This window comes from Neophocaena asiaeorientalis, unplaced genomic scaffold (genome assembly GCF_003031525.2).
Source record: "Neophocaena asiaeorientalis asiaeorientalis breed wild unplaced genomic scaffold, Neophocaena_asiaeorientalis_V1.1 scaffold140, whole genome shotgun sequence".
Lineage (NCBI taxonomy): Eukaryota > Metazoa > Chordata > Mammalia > Artiodactyla > Phocoenidae > Neophocaena > Neophocaena asiaeorientalis.
In genome coordinates this window covers 1354533-1369767 of record NW_020173729.1, presented here as the reverse complement: position 1 = coordinate 1369767, position 15235 = coordinate 1354533, and the positions used below count along the sequence as shown (strand labels likewise).

The 15235-nt window shown below is 41.8% G+C and overlaps 2 protein-coding genes across 6 annotated transcripts in view; one reads left to right on the top strand and one right to left on the bottom strand.

The window, feature by feature from the left end:
* ZBTB25 (zinc finger and BTB domain containing 25) overlaps positions 1-15235 on the bottom strand; it is a 71912-nt gene that overhangs the window by 7946 nt on the left and 48731 nt on the right. The gene's annotated exons all lie outside the window — the stretch shown is intronic.
* MTHFD1 (methylenetetrahydrofolate dehydrogenase, cyclohydrolase and formyltetrahydrofolate synthetase 1) overlaps positions 1-15235 on the top strand; it is a 57959-nt gene that overhangs the window by 34261 nt on the left and 8463 nt on the right. For 4 of the 5 annotated variants that reach the window (XM_024750846.1, XM_024750848.1, XM_024750845.1 and 1 more), the window contains 11 exons: positions 1314-1360; positions 2050-2157; positions 2300-2374; positions 4692-4794; positions 6687-6763; positions 7389-7529; positions 9078-9146; positions 9416-9527; positions 9622-9761; positions 12085-12126; positions 14529-14629. In XM_024750846.1, coding sequence (XP_024606614.1) covers positions 1314-1360; positions 2050-2157; positions 2300-2374; positions 4692-4794; positions 6687-6763; positions 7389-7529; positions 9078-9146; positions 9416-9527; positions 9622-9761; positions 12085-12126; positions 14529-14629 — 1015 coding nt within the window. The other variant, XM_024750849.1, reaches the window with a different exon arrangement.

Sequence of the window (15235 nt, the reverse complement as noted above, 5' to 3'; positions counted from 1 at the left end):
CAGGGGTGCTTTTATATGACCGATAGTCGACTCTCATAGTAACAATAAAGGTAATCACAGCTGCTGATCACCATGCTGACTTTCTAGAGACAAAGACAAAGACAAACCCTACAGATGTTTCACACTGAGGGAATAAGAAAAGTATATGCTTATTGAGTATAGGCTTCGTGCCAGGTTTTGTGCTAAGCAGTTTATGCCTATTACTTTATCTTCTAAGATGGTTAGTTTTATCTCCACTTACAATAGCAGCAACTGGGATTCAGAGGTCGCTTGAATTCAAGGCAGTATCATCAAGTACCAGGGTGGGTCCCCACGTCTACTTCAAGCTCTAAGATAATACCATCAACCCAATGTTTCTTCTGATTAGATGAAAACACAATAACTGTACTTCACCTTCAGTTTTTGATAGCTGCAGTACTGCAGACATGTTCATTTAATTAAAATTATTTTTATTAATTAAAATAGGTTCTCAGAGTCAGCTTCATCATTTGCTTGGCGATAGGGTATCACATATCCCGCTTGTTCTAACAATTACTACAAATGTTGACACGGGGTACGCCTTTGTCCTTCTTCAGCCTATTGTTTTGATATAAGTGCGTTAACTTAGTTCTGCTTTTGAGCTTAACAACCCCCTTTTATTTCAGAATGAGCCTTTTCCCCCTTATTGAACCCAATATGCTCCTTTTCCTCTTATCACAAATTGCCCCATTTTCATTGCATGATCTCTGCCCCACAAAAAAACCACACAAAATCTCTACCTCAGATTGACATTTATCTCACTGTAAACCTGGACATTTTTAACTGGATTTTGGTTAGTAATCCAAATGGGCCAGCAAAAATCTAGCAGTTAAGCTGTTTTCTACCATATGTGTCCTATTTAGGAAGAATTGCAGTCTCTGTGTTTGTGTTGCTGTGTTTATTTTAAATATTCCTTTTTTAAAATGCCAGAATAGCATTTATGAGGGTAGGAAATTGAACAGGTTTGCCTTTATGTAACTGTAGGCTGGGTTTTTCTTAACAAATGTTAGGAATCAAGAGGAACCTGTTTCTAAAGATAATGAGTAGGTATGTTATGTGTTTATGGTTTTGTCAGTTAGATTCAGATTTCAGTTGAGAGACTATTCAGAGTGAACAAGATCAAGCGGTTTAGTTTGGTCAAGAAAATTAGAAAGCACTTGATCGAATCTGTCCAAATGGTTGTAAAAAGTAAATAATATGCGGAGCAGTTACAAAAACCGATTTGTTTTCATTTGATTTGCAAGTCATGGTGAAACGTGCTTAACATGAGTCTTCAACCTTGACCTGTCCTCCAGGTGGTGCTGCAGGTGGCGGCTACTCACAGGTCATTCCTATGGAAGAGGTAATGTGGTCTGGGATTTGGTTGGATCAGACCTTTTTCTATAGTTTTTCCTTCATGGGATTAAAGTTTATTGTAGAGATCTTAGTAGGCAAATGACTTGTTTGCTCAACAGAAGCAGTACTTCAGAGAAAAACATCTTAATTTGCCAACTTTTCACGAACCCATGTCCCCTGCATCGGCAGGCGGACTCTCAACCACTGCGCCACCAAGGAAGCCCAACAGTTTACTTTTTTGACATGACATGGACTTCAAAGCCTGGCTTGCAGTGAAAATAATAAGCAAGTGATTAAATGAAGCATAAGATAGGGAAGAACAAACATGAAGTGAATTCAAAGTAATAACCACAGAAGTGGGAGCAGCGTATAGGCATGGAGTTGGGTCGCTCCAGTGTACTTCTTGCTCACTGTTTAAATGACGTGAGTGTGTTCTTACTAATCCAGCGTTGCTGCTGATCCCAGGGGTGTGGCGTTTATGGTTATTGGCCATGTCTCTTAGGGAAAATCAGTGTTCCTTCTGAGGATAGATAGTAATTTGTTTTCAAGAGATAGCTGTGTTGGTGTTTGTCCACTAGCTGTGCTGCCATCAGTTTTCCATTGGCTTTAACATAGGGATTGGTTTGGCTGCAATAGAATGAATGTGAAAAGATGCAGAGAAGTTGGAAGACTGATGTGGCTTCTACCCTTTTGTAGTTTAATCTCCACCTTACTGGTGACATCCATGCCATCACTGCGGCTAATAACCTTGTGGCTGCAGCCATCGATGCCCGGATGTTCCACGAACAGACCCAGACAGACAAGGTAGGCTGCTGAAACCCCCACGGGCACTTTCAGAAGGTTTGAAGCACTCAAATTAATGTTGGACCCTTGGGTACCAATAATGCAGGTAGCAAGACAGTGGCGTTCCTCTCTCTTAAAAGCCCTATTCCTCCTTTTCTCTAAGGCCCTCTTTAATCGTTTGGTACCATCAGTAAATGGAGTGAGAAAGTTCTCTGATATCCAAATCCGGAGGTTACGGGTAAGCTTTTCCCTTGTTCATTTTTGATATTGTGTGAAATTAGGTGATTGATAAGGAGGTTATAATCTCCTTAGAGTAGCCTGTTTTGGACAAGTTCATCCATAACCATAGTCATAAGGTTATGATATACATAAAGATGGGTGGCAGAGGTTGTTTCTCACTTATCTTTGAATTTTTAGTGGCTAGTCCCAGGATCGATAGAGCACTGAGGACCTGCTCTCAGCTAAGAAGAATGACACTTCTTTATAGCATGGATATAGGAGTCAGGATGCCAGCGTGGCAACATAGCAGCTTCTAGAGTTTGAATACCTGCTCTTTGCAGCATCAGGGCCTTAAGCAAGAGTGGTTGCTTCTGTATTTTATTTGAACTTCTATTACAAATATATAGTTATTAAACGTACACTGTACCATATGACCCAGAAATTCTAATCCTAGGTATTTACTCAAAAGAAATGCAAACTTGTATTCATATAGAAACAAAATCTACAAACAACCTAAATATCTTTCTGTAATAAATGGATAAACAAGCTGGTACATCCATACAGTAAAAAGGAATGAACTGCTGATACACACAACAACTTGAATGAATCTCAAAGGCATTATGTTGCTTGAAAGAAGCTAGCCGCAAATGGTTGCATACTGTATGCTTCCATTTATATGACATTCTCAAAAGACAAAGCTATAGTGATGGAAAATAGATCAGTGGGTGCCAGGAGTTATGGGTTGGGGAAAGGTGTGGCTATAAAGGGGTAGCACAAGGAAATTTTCAAAATATATTCTTGTGTTACTTTTACATATGAAAGAAATGTTATATATCTGTAAATATTCTTTAGACTGCCTGACACACATAAGCATTCAATAAATGGTATGTGCTACCTAGTTATCAATAGTAGTTACACTCACCTTATTTTTAACTTTTTGCAACTTTATATTTTAATGCTGTAAGAATAGTACACAAGCTCCAGATGCAGTAATGATTTACATTTTGCCCTACTTGCTTTACAGTTCTGTCACTATTTATATATATGCATTTTTCTCTGGACTTGAGAAAAAGTGACTTTTACACAGTTTGATATTTTTTAGCTTCTCTTGTTCTCACACCCCACAAAACATCCTTGCATAAGGTAAGTCAGCTATTACCTTGTTATGTAAAAGAATTGTGTTCTGCAAGGCAGCAAGTACTGTAGAAGAGCAGGCAACTTCTAATCTTACCTTTGCTGATGGAACTTTCTGTCAGGTGTGGGGAGGGGCTGGACTCAACGTTTAAATGATCTTTTAAAAAGCTCTGGGATTTGAGATCAAGGGACTTGTCAATGGCCACAGCACCCCTCACCAGGTTGGAACTAGAACATTGATCTTCTGTTTCCTGGTCCCCAGGCATCCTCTCTTGTGCTGTATTATCACAGTCTACCCACCAGGTACTCAGTCAAGAAGGGTTGTCAACAGCAAATTCTCAGCTTAGTGACTGAGGGTTTTGCTGACTTCTGTAAACAATGTCATGTTCCAGGCTTGTGATGCTATTTGACAAGCCAGTGAGCACCAGCTCTGAAAACACACCTGAGGTTTTAACCTCATAACACAGGAAGGGAACTATGGGAAGAGTAGGGTTTGCTGGGGCCACTCAGATCTACCAGGAGTTAAGAGAAAAAGAGAGTACATTTTAAAGGCATTTTCCATTTCAGTATTTGACCATGGTACACATTGTAAATAAATAAATTTCCAAGTTCCGTGAGGAGGAAGAAACAAACCCTTCTTGTGCCTTTTGGAATAGTAAGAAGGCAGTGAAAGGATAGTACTACTTAGAAAGCATGTACTGTGCTAGAGCAATGTCTCTTCTTTTCTTCTGCATCGAAAGGACTATTTATCCCTTTAAATATATTCAAAAGGTCAGCATATTAGTTTTTAAAAGCATTTAAAGTGATTTACATTGATTTTTATTGATCGATATTTGTTTTTGCCCTTCTAATTTTGCATGTGACTTGGGCTTCTCAACTGTTTGATTGAAAAAGCTTTTCCTTTCAATATGTTTGCATATGGTGAGTTAGGTACAACACTTTATGGTCACTATGTTTACGTAGGGCTTCGGTTTAGGGAAATGCCTCTGGTGCTCAGTGATAGGGACAAACATGTTAATAATACCTTTGTACATGTGTAAATGGGAAATAAAGATTTAGCCAAAGGGATCATAGTTTTCCCTTCTGAATTTAACATGGTTTATATTTCCCCTATCTGGAGATAGGGATAAAAAAAATTTTTTTTTAAATCATATCTGCTTTTGTTTGGTTTGTCTTATTTTTTAATTTTCCTACCTCTTCAGAGACTAGGCATTGAAAAGACTGACCCTACCACACTGACAGATGAAGAGATACACAGATTTGCAAGATTGGACATTGATCCAGAAACTATAACTTGGCAAAGAGGTACCAGAGCAGGGTGTACACCCCATTGGTTTGGTTATACTGTACGCCCCATGACCTCCCTTAGAGGTGATAAAATGGGAGGTCCATAGCTTGTGTGTTGGTATTTTCATGGTTAAGGCCTGACTAAGATGGCGACTCACTCGTTTTCCTGGCCACCTCCATCAGTCTCCCTCCTTATTAGCTGTAATCAAACCTCCTTTTGTTTGGTTAGTTGGACATTTTGCTGGCTCTTCAGTGTTCATTGGCGTGAGGAGGGTTTTAAGGAAGTTCATACATAAACCAAAAATAACATTTTGCAACTTTCATTTTATGCAGAAAGTTTTGGTGTCATTAAGTAGAGAAGTGATGTTTAATCACTTCTTAAATCATGTTGCCCTTTATTCTTAGAACTCTTGTCTGGCATAAGTGACTTGATTTTTCTTGTAGGTCTGGAGCTTGCCTGCTCACTTTTACCTCATTTTCTTAAACTCTCTTGTAACAAAGTAGGTAGCCTTCAAGGTTTAAACATCCAGCAGATTGGTGAGTGAGTTGCCTGGTTTCACTGCCAGATGTTGCTTTTGTCTGTGTCAACTAGCATGGCTTAGAGTTTTATTTTGTACCAACAGTGTATGCGTCTAAACTCTCACTGCTGAGAAGAAATTTTCATCTAGATGTACAGAGTGCAGCTGACAGGCCATTTATTGACTGTTTTTGTGACTGTCATTGGCTCAGTAACTGTGCTAGCTAATGGCATTTTTAAGGCAACTCTCCTAATATCTAAAACCACACTGATCTTTCTCTTCCTTTGCTTCAATAGCTTTAGACATATGGTATCATATTTTATGAGGAATAAGCTAAAGATCCATTTTGAAAATTTATTATCACAATCATTTTTCCTTTGCTTTATATGTAATTCATGCTTTCTAAGAAAGTAGAAGCAGACATGGGAAAACATGGGTCATACCCATTGACTGGCTGTTCTATACACAGAAATTAGATGCAAGGAACTAGACACTATTTTTTTTTTAAAAATAAGGATAAACTCCAACAACTCATTACATCCTTCACTTATCAAATGGGGTGGTGTGTGTATTTCCCCAAGTGCTGCACAAGACACTGCTTTTAGTGTTTAAACTATTACAGTCTTTAAGGAAAATACTTTGGCATGTTATCAAGTACCTTGAAAGTGCCTCTCCTCTTTGACCCACCCTAAAAGAGTGTGAACTGGTTTGCTGCTGTTTTTCATTTTGTGTTTTGTTGTTATTTTTGGTATGTCATACAAAAAACAAAATTGGGAATACACTAAAATGTTCACCGTAGTTAGACCTAGGAGGTGGGGGGATTAAGATTAGTTAGTAGGTTGATCTTTGCCATGTTTTCAAGAGTATGCAATTGGAAAGATGTTCTGTCATCAGAATGGAAATTACTTCTAAGTGAGCTAAAGGAAAGAGCAGGTCTGTTACCCAGCCTGCTTCAAAAGGCATTGCCTTTGCCCTGTGTTTATGGGCCTTGTGTGTCTCAGGGTTATGTAAGATCAGTGAGTCATCCCACAGAACAACATAAACCTCGGCCTTTTGAAAAACTGGCCTGCTCTGTTTTTTTGTGGAGTGTGGAATATGCTTTGAAATGGATTCCAGATTTCTAGTTAATTGTTTGAATTCTCTAGGAAGAATAAACCAAGCCACTCTACCGTCTTGTCTTTAATTCCTGCACATTAATGGTATGAAAACATCATTTCTAAACTTGGACCCATATTCTAGCTTTACCATAAATTTTGAAATCAAATATTATAGTCATTAAGTTAGATTTGTTGCTTAAAATTCTGCTGGTTCCTTTGACTTTATGGTCCTTTTCCCTCTCTACTATATCTGCTGTATTTTCCCTCTCTACTGTATCTTCCTTTTCTACCATAGTGCTGGATACCAATGACAGATTCCTGAGGAAGATCACAATTGGACAGGCTCCCACGGAGAAGGGGCACACACGGACGGTAACTGCCTGTTCCTTTCTAAGTAAATTAGTTCATGGGCACTAGATCCTTGCTGCTTCTATCCTCCTCCATTCCCTCCTGATCAGCTGATACTGCCAGGTGTTGTTCTGCCTTCTCCCTTGTAAAATGAGAGCGAGTAGGTGTGTGGTATTGAACACTCCTGACAGTTTTTGCAGTAAATCCCATGTGTCACCTGTGTATTTTTCCCCCAGTATTTTTTCCTGGAGGTGGAGTGCCCCAAGTGAATATCCTTGTACATGAATTGATTAAAATTGCTTCTTTTTTGTGGCCATTTTGTAGTATGCCTCTTCGGTGTAAGAGCTTCTGAGTTAGTCCCTTGTATGTTAGGGAAACCATGATCACATGATTACAAGCTGCCTTCACAGGGATCGTTGGTCCTACTAGAACTTTTATGCGTAAAAATCGACTACTCAAGGTCTTAGAATCATTAATTACAAATTTTTGCTGTTGGAAGGTTATTTTCATTAAGTTCTTTTTGTACTGTTCTTTTATTCTGTCCTTTTAAGCTATTTGTTTAAGCCTGGGATGCAAACAAGGATTACTTTTGCAATCCACGCTTCTGTTTAACACAGTTTTCCCTGATGCGTCTTTTCCCTGCCAACAGGCCCAGTTTGATATCTCCGTGGCCAGTGAAATCATGGCTGTCCTGGCTCTCACCAGTTCTCTAGAAGATATGAGAGAGAGACTGAGCAAAATGGTGGTGGCATCCAGCAAGAAAGGGGAGCCCATTAGTACCGAAGATCTGGTGGGTAGCCGGGCACTCCAGACTTGGCAATCCATCTGCGTCTGTTGTCCCAGCATTTCTCAGCAGTTACCACTGACAAAAACTGTGGCATACTTAAGATGCTACAATTAACTAATAAATTCATATGATCTTGTTACTCACTATATAATTATGAAGTTTATAAAAAGTACTCCATAGTGAGTGATAGATGGTATGCTCCAATAATAGACCACAGGTGGTTTGAGCAGTATCTTCAGCCTGTGAGTATTTCCAAGAGAGGGTGTCTGACTTCGGTTTCAGAGAGCATCAGGAGTCCATGTGAGGCCCTTAGAGCTGAGCTTGGAGTCACCCCCCGGCCTCTCCCCATGACAGGCCTCCCTGCACAGAGGCCTCTCATCATGAGGCTCGGCACCATATCCACGCTGATGACCACATTGGGAACAGCTCAGCCAGTTCTTCTAATGGTCCTGCTATTATATTCATTGTCCACATCAGGATTATTTCTGAACTATCTACATGGTATTATGGAGTTTGAAATGAGATAATCTTATACTTTTTTTTTTTTTTTAGCTGCGTCGGGTCTTCGTAGCTGTGCGTGGGCTTTCTCTAGTTGCGGCGCGCGGGGGCTACTCTTCATTGCAGTGCGCAGGCTTCTCATTGCGGTGGCTGCTCTTGTTGCAGAGCACGGGCTCTAGAGCGCAGGCTCAGTAGTTGTGGCTCACGGGCTTAGTTGCTCTGCGACATGTGGGATCTTCCCAGACCAGGGATCAAACCTGTATCCCCTGCATTGGCAGGCAGATTCCTAACCACTGCGCCAGCAGGGAAGTCGCCTAGATTACTTTTTTAAAAGCCTGTTTGTGTTCACATACACCAAAATGGTTGGCCTATGATTAGCGGTCTGTCAGATGAATCTGGAAAAGGGGGGAAATATTAATTTCCTGTTTTCACAGTTAATGTGTATAAGAACAGAAATTGTTTTAAATTTTTACACCAAGCCAGGAACTTAGAAACTCATTAAACCTGAATATAAGTGGGATCCATAGCTGTATCTTACAATGATACCAGTTTGTTCATCTGTGGCTGGATGGCTTAAAAAGAGAGACCTGATATATAAGAGTTGGTGTTGAACCCCTGGGTAAATTTTCAGATTAAGGTACAGGAGACACATATTAAATCAGGTTTACAGACATTTCTGCCCAGACACCAAAGTTACCTATAATTCAGTATTCTTAGGAACTAGCGTTTCCATACCGTAAATGAGTCTAAAATGGATTATCCACATCGATCAGCAACAGAGCTTCACTGAGATGCTTGTTTCCAGGGTTATGTATTTTTCCAGAATTTACATATGGATGTCATTTTCATTCTCTCTTCTCCGTTAAGATAATTGGCAACTTTATTGTATATCCTGAAAAATAAATAAACAAATGAATGGGTGGGCTAGTTTAGGTAAAAGTACTCATTGGTCCAAGATGGCTAAAAAAGGAAGACCTAAGAATGTTGAATTTTGGCTCCAAAAGGTAGGTTTTTTGCTGGTGGGAATCAACCCTTCATGCCTTTGTTTTGCAGGGAGTGAGCGGGGCATTGACAGTACTCATGAAGGACGCCATCAAGCCCAATCTCATGCAGACATTAGAGGTGAGCAGAGTGACTCCTGCCTTCCTGGATTGGTTGTAAAGCAGATTGTTCCTGGGGAGTCAGAGACCTTCTCTCCCTGGTCATCTCTTTCTTCCCATCCTTTCTCATAGTTGTGACTGGGACTTTACTGAAATCTAAAAGAGGCGGCTTCATACTTTCCCTTGGGAAGTCTTTTTCTTTTGGATTCCAGCTAATTTTGGTCCCCTTACCGAGTGGTCCCTTTTGAAGTAGGATGCGCAGCTTCGCTCACGATGTCTTGATTTCCACAGGGCACTCCAGTATTTGTTCACGCCGGGCCATTTGCCAACATCGCACACGGGAATTCCTCCATCATTGCAGACCGGATTGCACTCAAGCTGGTTGGTCCCGAAGGGTTTGTAGGCGAGTGCTTTTGCGAAATCGGTGATAGACTGTTTTTTCTTTTAACATCAAGGGAGTTGGGATGGCATTTTTACAGTTGCTTTTCTCGTGACAGTGACTGAAGCAGGATTCGGAGCAGACATTGGAATGGAAAAGTTCTTTAACATCAAATGCCGGTATTCTGGTCTCCGCCCGCATGTGGTGGTGCTTGTTGCCACTGTCAGGGCTCTGAAAATGCACGGAGGCGGCCCCACGGTGAGGATCAGGAGTTGGAAGAGGCTGGTTCTCAGAAATGTTATGAAGGCTAAAGGGAAACTGGATGACTTGTGCCAGTTTCTTCATTAAGCTGCTCTTGTCCTCATGACTAATGGGTTGCCAGAAGCAGGGGATGTTCAGACGGCTCTTGTGCTGGCCGCCTTATCACTTCTAGGTAGTACCAGCTCTTGGCATTTTAAGAGGGCCGAGGTTGTCTTCATGGCCTACCTTTCGGAGCAAAACACCTGATAATATCAAAACCCCTCCAAGGACATGTGCTTGGCTATATTTACAAAAAACACCTTTATGTTCAGACTGTTCTTTTTAAATCTGAGTCCCTTTTCCCTCTAATGGTGATGCTGACAGCCAGCCAATCAAACCATTTAGCTGAGATAGAGGTCAGCCCCTTATTGGGAGGTGGGTGCTGGGCAGGACCGCTAACAGCTTGGAGTCAGGGGAGAAGGAGCTCCAGACTGCCTCCAGGTGATGGGGAGAAACAGGTGAGCATGGTTTATCTTCAGCTCCACCCTGAACTTTGTGTTTTCCTGAATTCATACTGCTTAGAAATTGTACTTTCTGCTCTTTTATTTTAACACCTTTTCTCCAGCACCTGCATGTGAAGACATGGTGCTCGTTTTCAGAAATTAGTTGAAGTATTAAATTCCTGTCCTCCGGGAGCTGGTCTAGTAACTTGATAAATAAGACCTCCCTCACCTACAGAAGAAAATCACTGTTTCTTAGTGTAGTGATCAGGGGTTTTCCTATTATAGCAGTTCTCAAGAATGTTGGTCTCAGAACTTCCTTACGCTCTTAAGAATTATTAAGGGCCTAAAAGAGCTCTTTGTTCAGGTGAGTTATGTCTGGTGATATTTACTATATTAGAAATTAAATATTGACATAAATATTAACATAAATAACATTTTTTTAAGTGAAAAGTGACTATATTTTCCAAAACAACATTTAGGCATTGTACGTTTTTCAGATCTGTTCAGTATCTGGCTTAATCGAAGACTGATGGAGTCTCATCTTTGGCATTTGATTTGTTGTGATATCACATGTCACATAATCTTTGGAAAAGTCCATTGTATACTCAGGAAATAATGAGAGTGAAAAGAGCCATAATGTCTTAGAATTATGGAAATAGTCTTGAACTCTTGGACCCCATGAAAGGATTAGGTCCCCACTAAGGGGAGAGCCACTGCTCTCACAACCCCAGCACACCTCTGCAGTCGTACTCGTCCCCGAGGCGCTCCTAACCCAGGATGCCCCTTTCTGCTAGGCGTGCAGGACGGACTCCCTTTTCCTTCCTGATCATAACCAACATTTCTCTCTCTTGCACCCCCTCACTCACCCTCACGCCTTTGCACCTCCTCTCCTGATCTCATGTCTGGAAAACACTGTGGGCGCGTAAGCTGGCAGCACTGAGAGGAGAGCTTTGCGCACAGCTCTGCCGGGACCCTCGCCTGCTGCTCCTGTTACCTGCTGGAGCCACGTGTGGCCCGGACCGTGGGCTCAGGTCCCTGCTTCGTGCCCCGCCTCTCCGAGGCCCCTTTGGAGTTGGAGCACCATGGTGTCTCTGAGGAAAGGGAGCAGAGCAAGCTGAAGGCTTCTTAATCACTGTCCATTGCCCAGTGGGGTCCCTGGAACTGGCGCCTTCATCCCTGTTGCACTTCCCTGTGGATGCAGCAGGGCTGACCCACCAGGTACCTCTGGAACAGTGAGCACCCACAGGGGAAGAAAATCCTTGTGTGTTGTTTCCCTCTTGTTCCTGTTGCTCACGTGCCCCATTCAGCCCCGCGAGGGAGTGGGCTGGCTCCATGGACCAGCGCACGGACCCGCCGCAGGGCATCTGACTCCACGGCAGATGTCTCAGGGTGGCTGGCTCCATGGACCAGCGCACGGACCCGCTGCAGGGCATCTGACTCCACGGCAGATGTCTCAGGGTGGCTTTTGCAGGGCTCACAGCTGCCTTGTTCTCTACACTCAGCTTTACCTCCACCCCCACTGCTGTGTGCTTCACTCGCTGGGGTTATTGCCCCTGCCAAGGACACATCCCTTCCCTCACCTGCCTTCATAGATTCATCCCTTCTCACGTCTTCAGTTCAGGCCTTGAAGGTCTCCCACTCTGCTCAAAGCAGTCATTTTTGTTCTGTGCCATAGTTTTGGTCATAGCTCTAAATCCTTAGGGCAGAAATCAACCTTCTACTGCTGTGTATCCCACAAGCATGCAGCTTCTGGCCTTTAACACATAGCAAAGCACTGTTTGAAGCCGAACTCTAATTGAAGTAGAAAATGCCTCTGACTTTGCTTCTTTTCCTTCCAGGTTACTGCTGGACTTCCTCTGCCCAAGGCTTACATAGAGGAGGTAACTTCAGTCACTTCTAATTACTTGGCCTAGAAAGCACCACATTCTGAATCAGCATTTCTCAACCTGGCCCATTTAGAAATGACTGGGCTGTCGCTATGACCCAGGGTTGCTCTTGGGAGCAGGGTGTGCTAACAGGCCTGCAGTGTGCTAAAGAACTTTACTAAATGAAACAGGGAAGAAATGCCTCATAAAGCAATTGCTCGCATAGGATGTCAGTAAAACCGCTCCCCTAGACCAGTGGTTGGTTCTCAACCAGGAGCAATACCCCCCATCCCAACCCTCACCCCAGCACATTTTGCAATGTCTAGAGACATTTTTGATTGTTGCAACTTGAGGTGGGGAGTGCTACTGGCATTCAGTGGGTAGAGGCCAGGGATGCTACAGTGCATAGGACACTCTCCACTATAAAGAAATACTCAGCCCAAAATGTCAGTAGTGCTGAGGTTGAGAAAGCCTGCACTAGTCTCATGGAAGTTTCCTTGTCTTCCCTGCATTAGCTCGTTGATTCTCAAATGCCGTTCATATCAGAAGCAAGTAGGGGCCTTTTTTGAAATGCTTTTTCCTCTGCAGAGCTAAATCCATATTAAGGGGCCAAGATAGGGTCAGCATCCTGGTTATTTTTCTAGGCAGTTTTCATAAACTAATTTGGTTTATGGCATTAAGCAGGGGCTCAAGGAATTGTGAGCTCAAACCTTTTCATATTTATATCATTAACCGTTGAAGAAACATCTCTAGCACCAGTTTGGGGTTATCATGTGAGAGCTTAGGCCCCCGAATGAGATGGTAAGCTCGGCTGCTATCACTGTTGATTCAAGTTCTTCTGCCTTTTTTGGAGGCTTTTAAATTGTCAGGCAGTACAGGGTCACTTTTCAGCCCCCAAATGAAGTAATTCAAAAGCAGCTAGCAAAGAATTGCTGGTGCCTTCAGTTTGCCTGTCTTCTGAGTTATGATTTGCCTTTTATGGTCATTTGTCTGATTCATGCGTAGGAGGGGAATTCACAGTTCTGGCCCTCCTGCCACCCCGCAGCCTTTCCTGCATCTAATTAGAGCAACTGCCCCTCACTGGCCCAGCTGGTGTCTTCATTTAAGAAATTCTACTTATTTAAAACTGTTCTCAATCAATCTTATGTATTAATTGGTTTTCATGTGACTAGAGGTAAGAAATTAGCTGTGCTCTTTAGAATGTCAACTAAATTCTAATCTCAGTTTTCAATTATTAAAGGGGGAAAAAGCATAAATCATGCTTATAATGATCTCGGTTGTTTTCTATATCTTACCTTTTTCTGCTGTTTTATGAAATCCACAAACCAAGCGCTATTACTGCCGGGTTTTACTCACAATCTAGTGTACTTATTTTTATATAAGACTATGATATTTTCATTTTTAAAATACTTAATGTATTTTAAGCTTATATAATAATATACCCTTTGTAAAAAAAATTAAATAATACAAGAATATAATATATATATGATTTGAGTCCCCAGTTAACAGTTGGTGCGTATCTCTCAACATTTAAAAAAATTCCATGAATATGCACATGTATTTTTGTATTTGTCCAAAAATGGGATTAATTAATCTCTTCATAGTTTTGCCATTTCAGTACATCTTTGAGAGGTTCCATGCTAATACAGATATTCGCACTTTTCATAACATGTACCTGATACATATTTATCGAGTGTGTATATCATGATTCACTGGCTCAATCCCCTACTGAAGGAGCTTTGTGTTGTTTGCAGTTTTCCCATGCTGCAAGCAGTGCTCCAGGAAGCGTATTTTAAAATGTGTTTCCTTAATTACTTTCCTTTAAATTTCATAGTATTTGGTTCTTAAAAATGGTATTTATCTCATTTCTGACACAAGAAGGTTTATGGTTCTAACACAACATTGTAAAGCAACTATATACCAATAAAAATTAATTAAAAAAAAAAAAGGTTTATGGTTGAGTTCATTTAAACCCGTGAAAGCATCACTGACGACTCCATGTTTTCTGACAAATGCCACACACTATGTATGCTAGGCCCTGTCTTCTGATGGCAGGGTCTGTGCCATGCTGAACAGAGTCGGTTTGTACTGCTGTACCATATAAGTACATACAATCTATAAAACAGGGGTCATAAATGTAATTTATTTAAAGGCAGCTGATTCCATTCAAACAGCAAATAAGCTATGAAGATACAGCACGATGAGGGCAGATGCACCAGCAAATCTCACCCTTTCAGGGCAGCCAGGACAGGAGCACAGCTCACCCTAGGGCTGCAGGCTCCAGCATGTCTCTGTTGGCTTGTCCCGACAGTGAGTGGCTTCTGGGTCAAGGAGACAGTTTCTCTTTTAAGAAGAACCTGCAACTGTTTTCAGTTCTGCTCTCTGACCTCACAGACCTTCCACTGTTGTTTCTGCAGAACCTGGAGCTGGTTGAAAAAGGCTTCAGTAACTTGAAGAAACAAATTGAAAATGCCAGGATGTTTGGAGTTCCAGTGGTAGTGGCCGTGAACGCCTTCAAGTAAGTATAAAGTGTAAGAGTCAAGGGGGACTGTGGAAAACGGCCAGCAAACATCTCCTGGTACTGATTGTACAGCCCAGCTTTTAGCTTTGTTCTCTTCTTCAGTTACTGCTATTGGTTATTAAGCCTGTGCTTTGGGAGCTATTGATGAGAGCCTGCCATATGACAGGCACCGCATATGTCACAGGGGACTCATCACCTCACTTGCTGAGGGTCCAGAGTCAGATTTGGCTCCTGTGGGTGCCCTTCTCCACCAGGTGAAGTGGGTAACACACAGGCCAGAAGTTAACTGTTCCTTTTGGTCTTTAAAGGCCTTTTGTGCTAAGAGAAGGTCATAGCCCTACACAGTTCCATTAGTTCACCAGGCCTGGTAGGAAGTTGTCTTGACAATTTGTTAAACGTATTGAGCTGGAAGTGTTCCTGTAAGAGAACTTGTGTGGGTTGTTTAGTTATCGTAATGCTGGTTTTGGTTTTGTTCTGATGGTCTAATCACAGCAAAATAGGAAGCAAAATTTTTGAAAAGCTAGTATTTATCGATTCCTTATCATGTGCCTAGAATGTTTTAAGTACTTTGCATGTATTTACCGTCTAAGCCTCGTAACATCC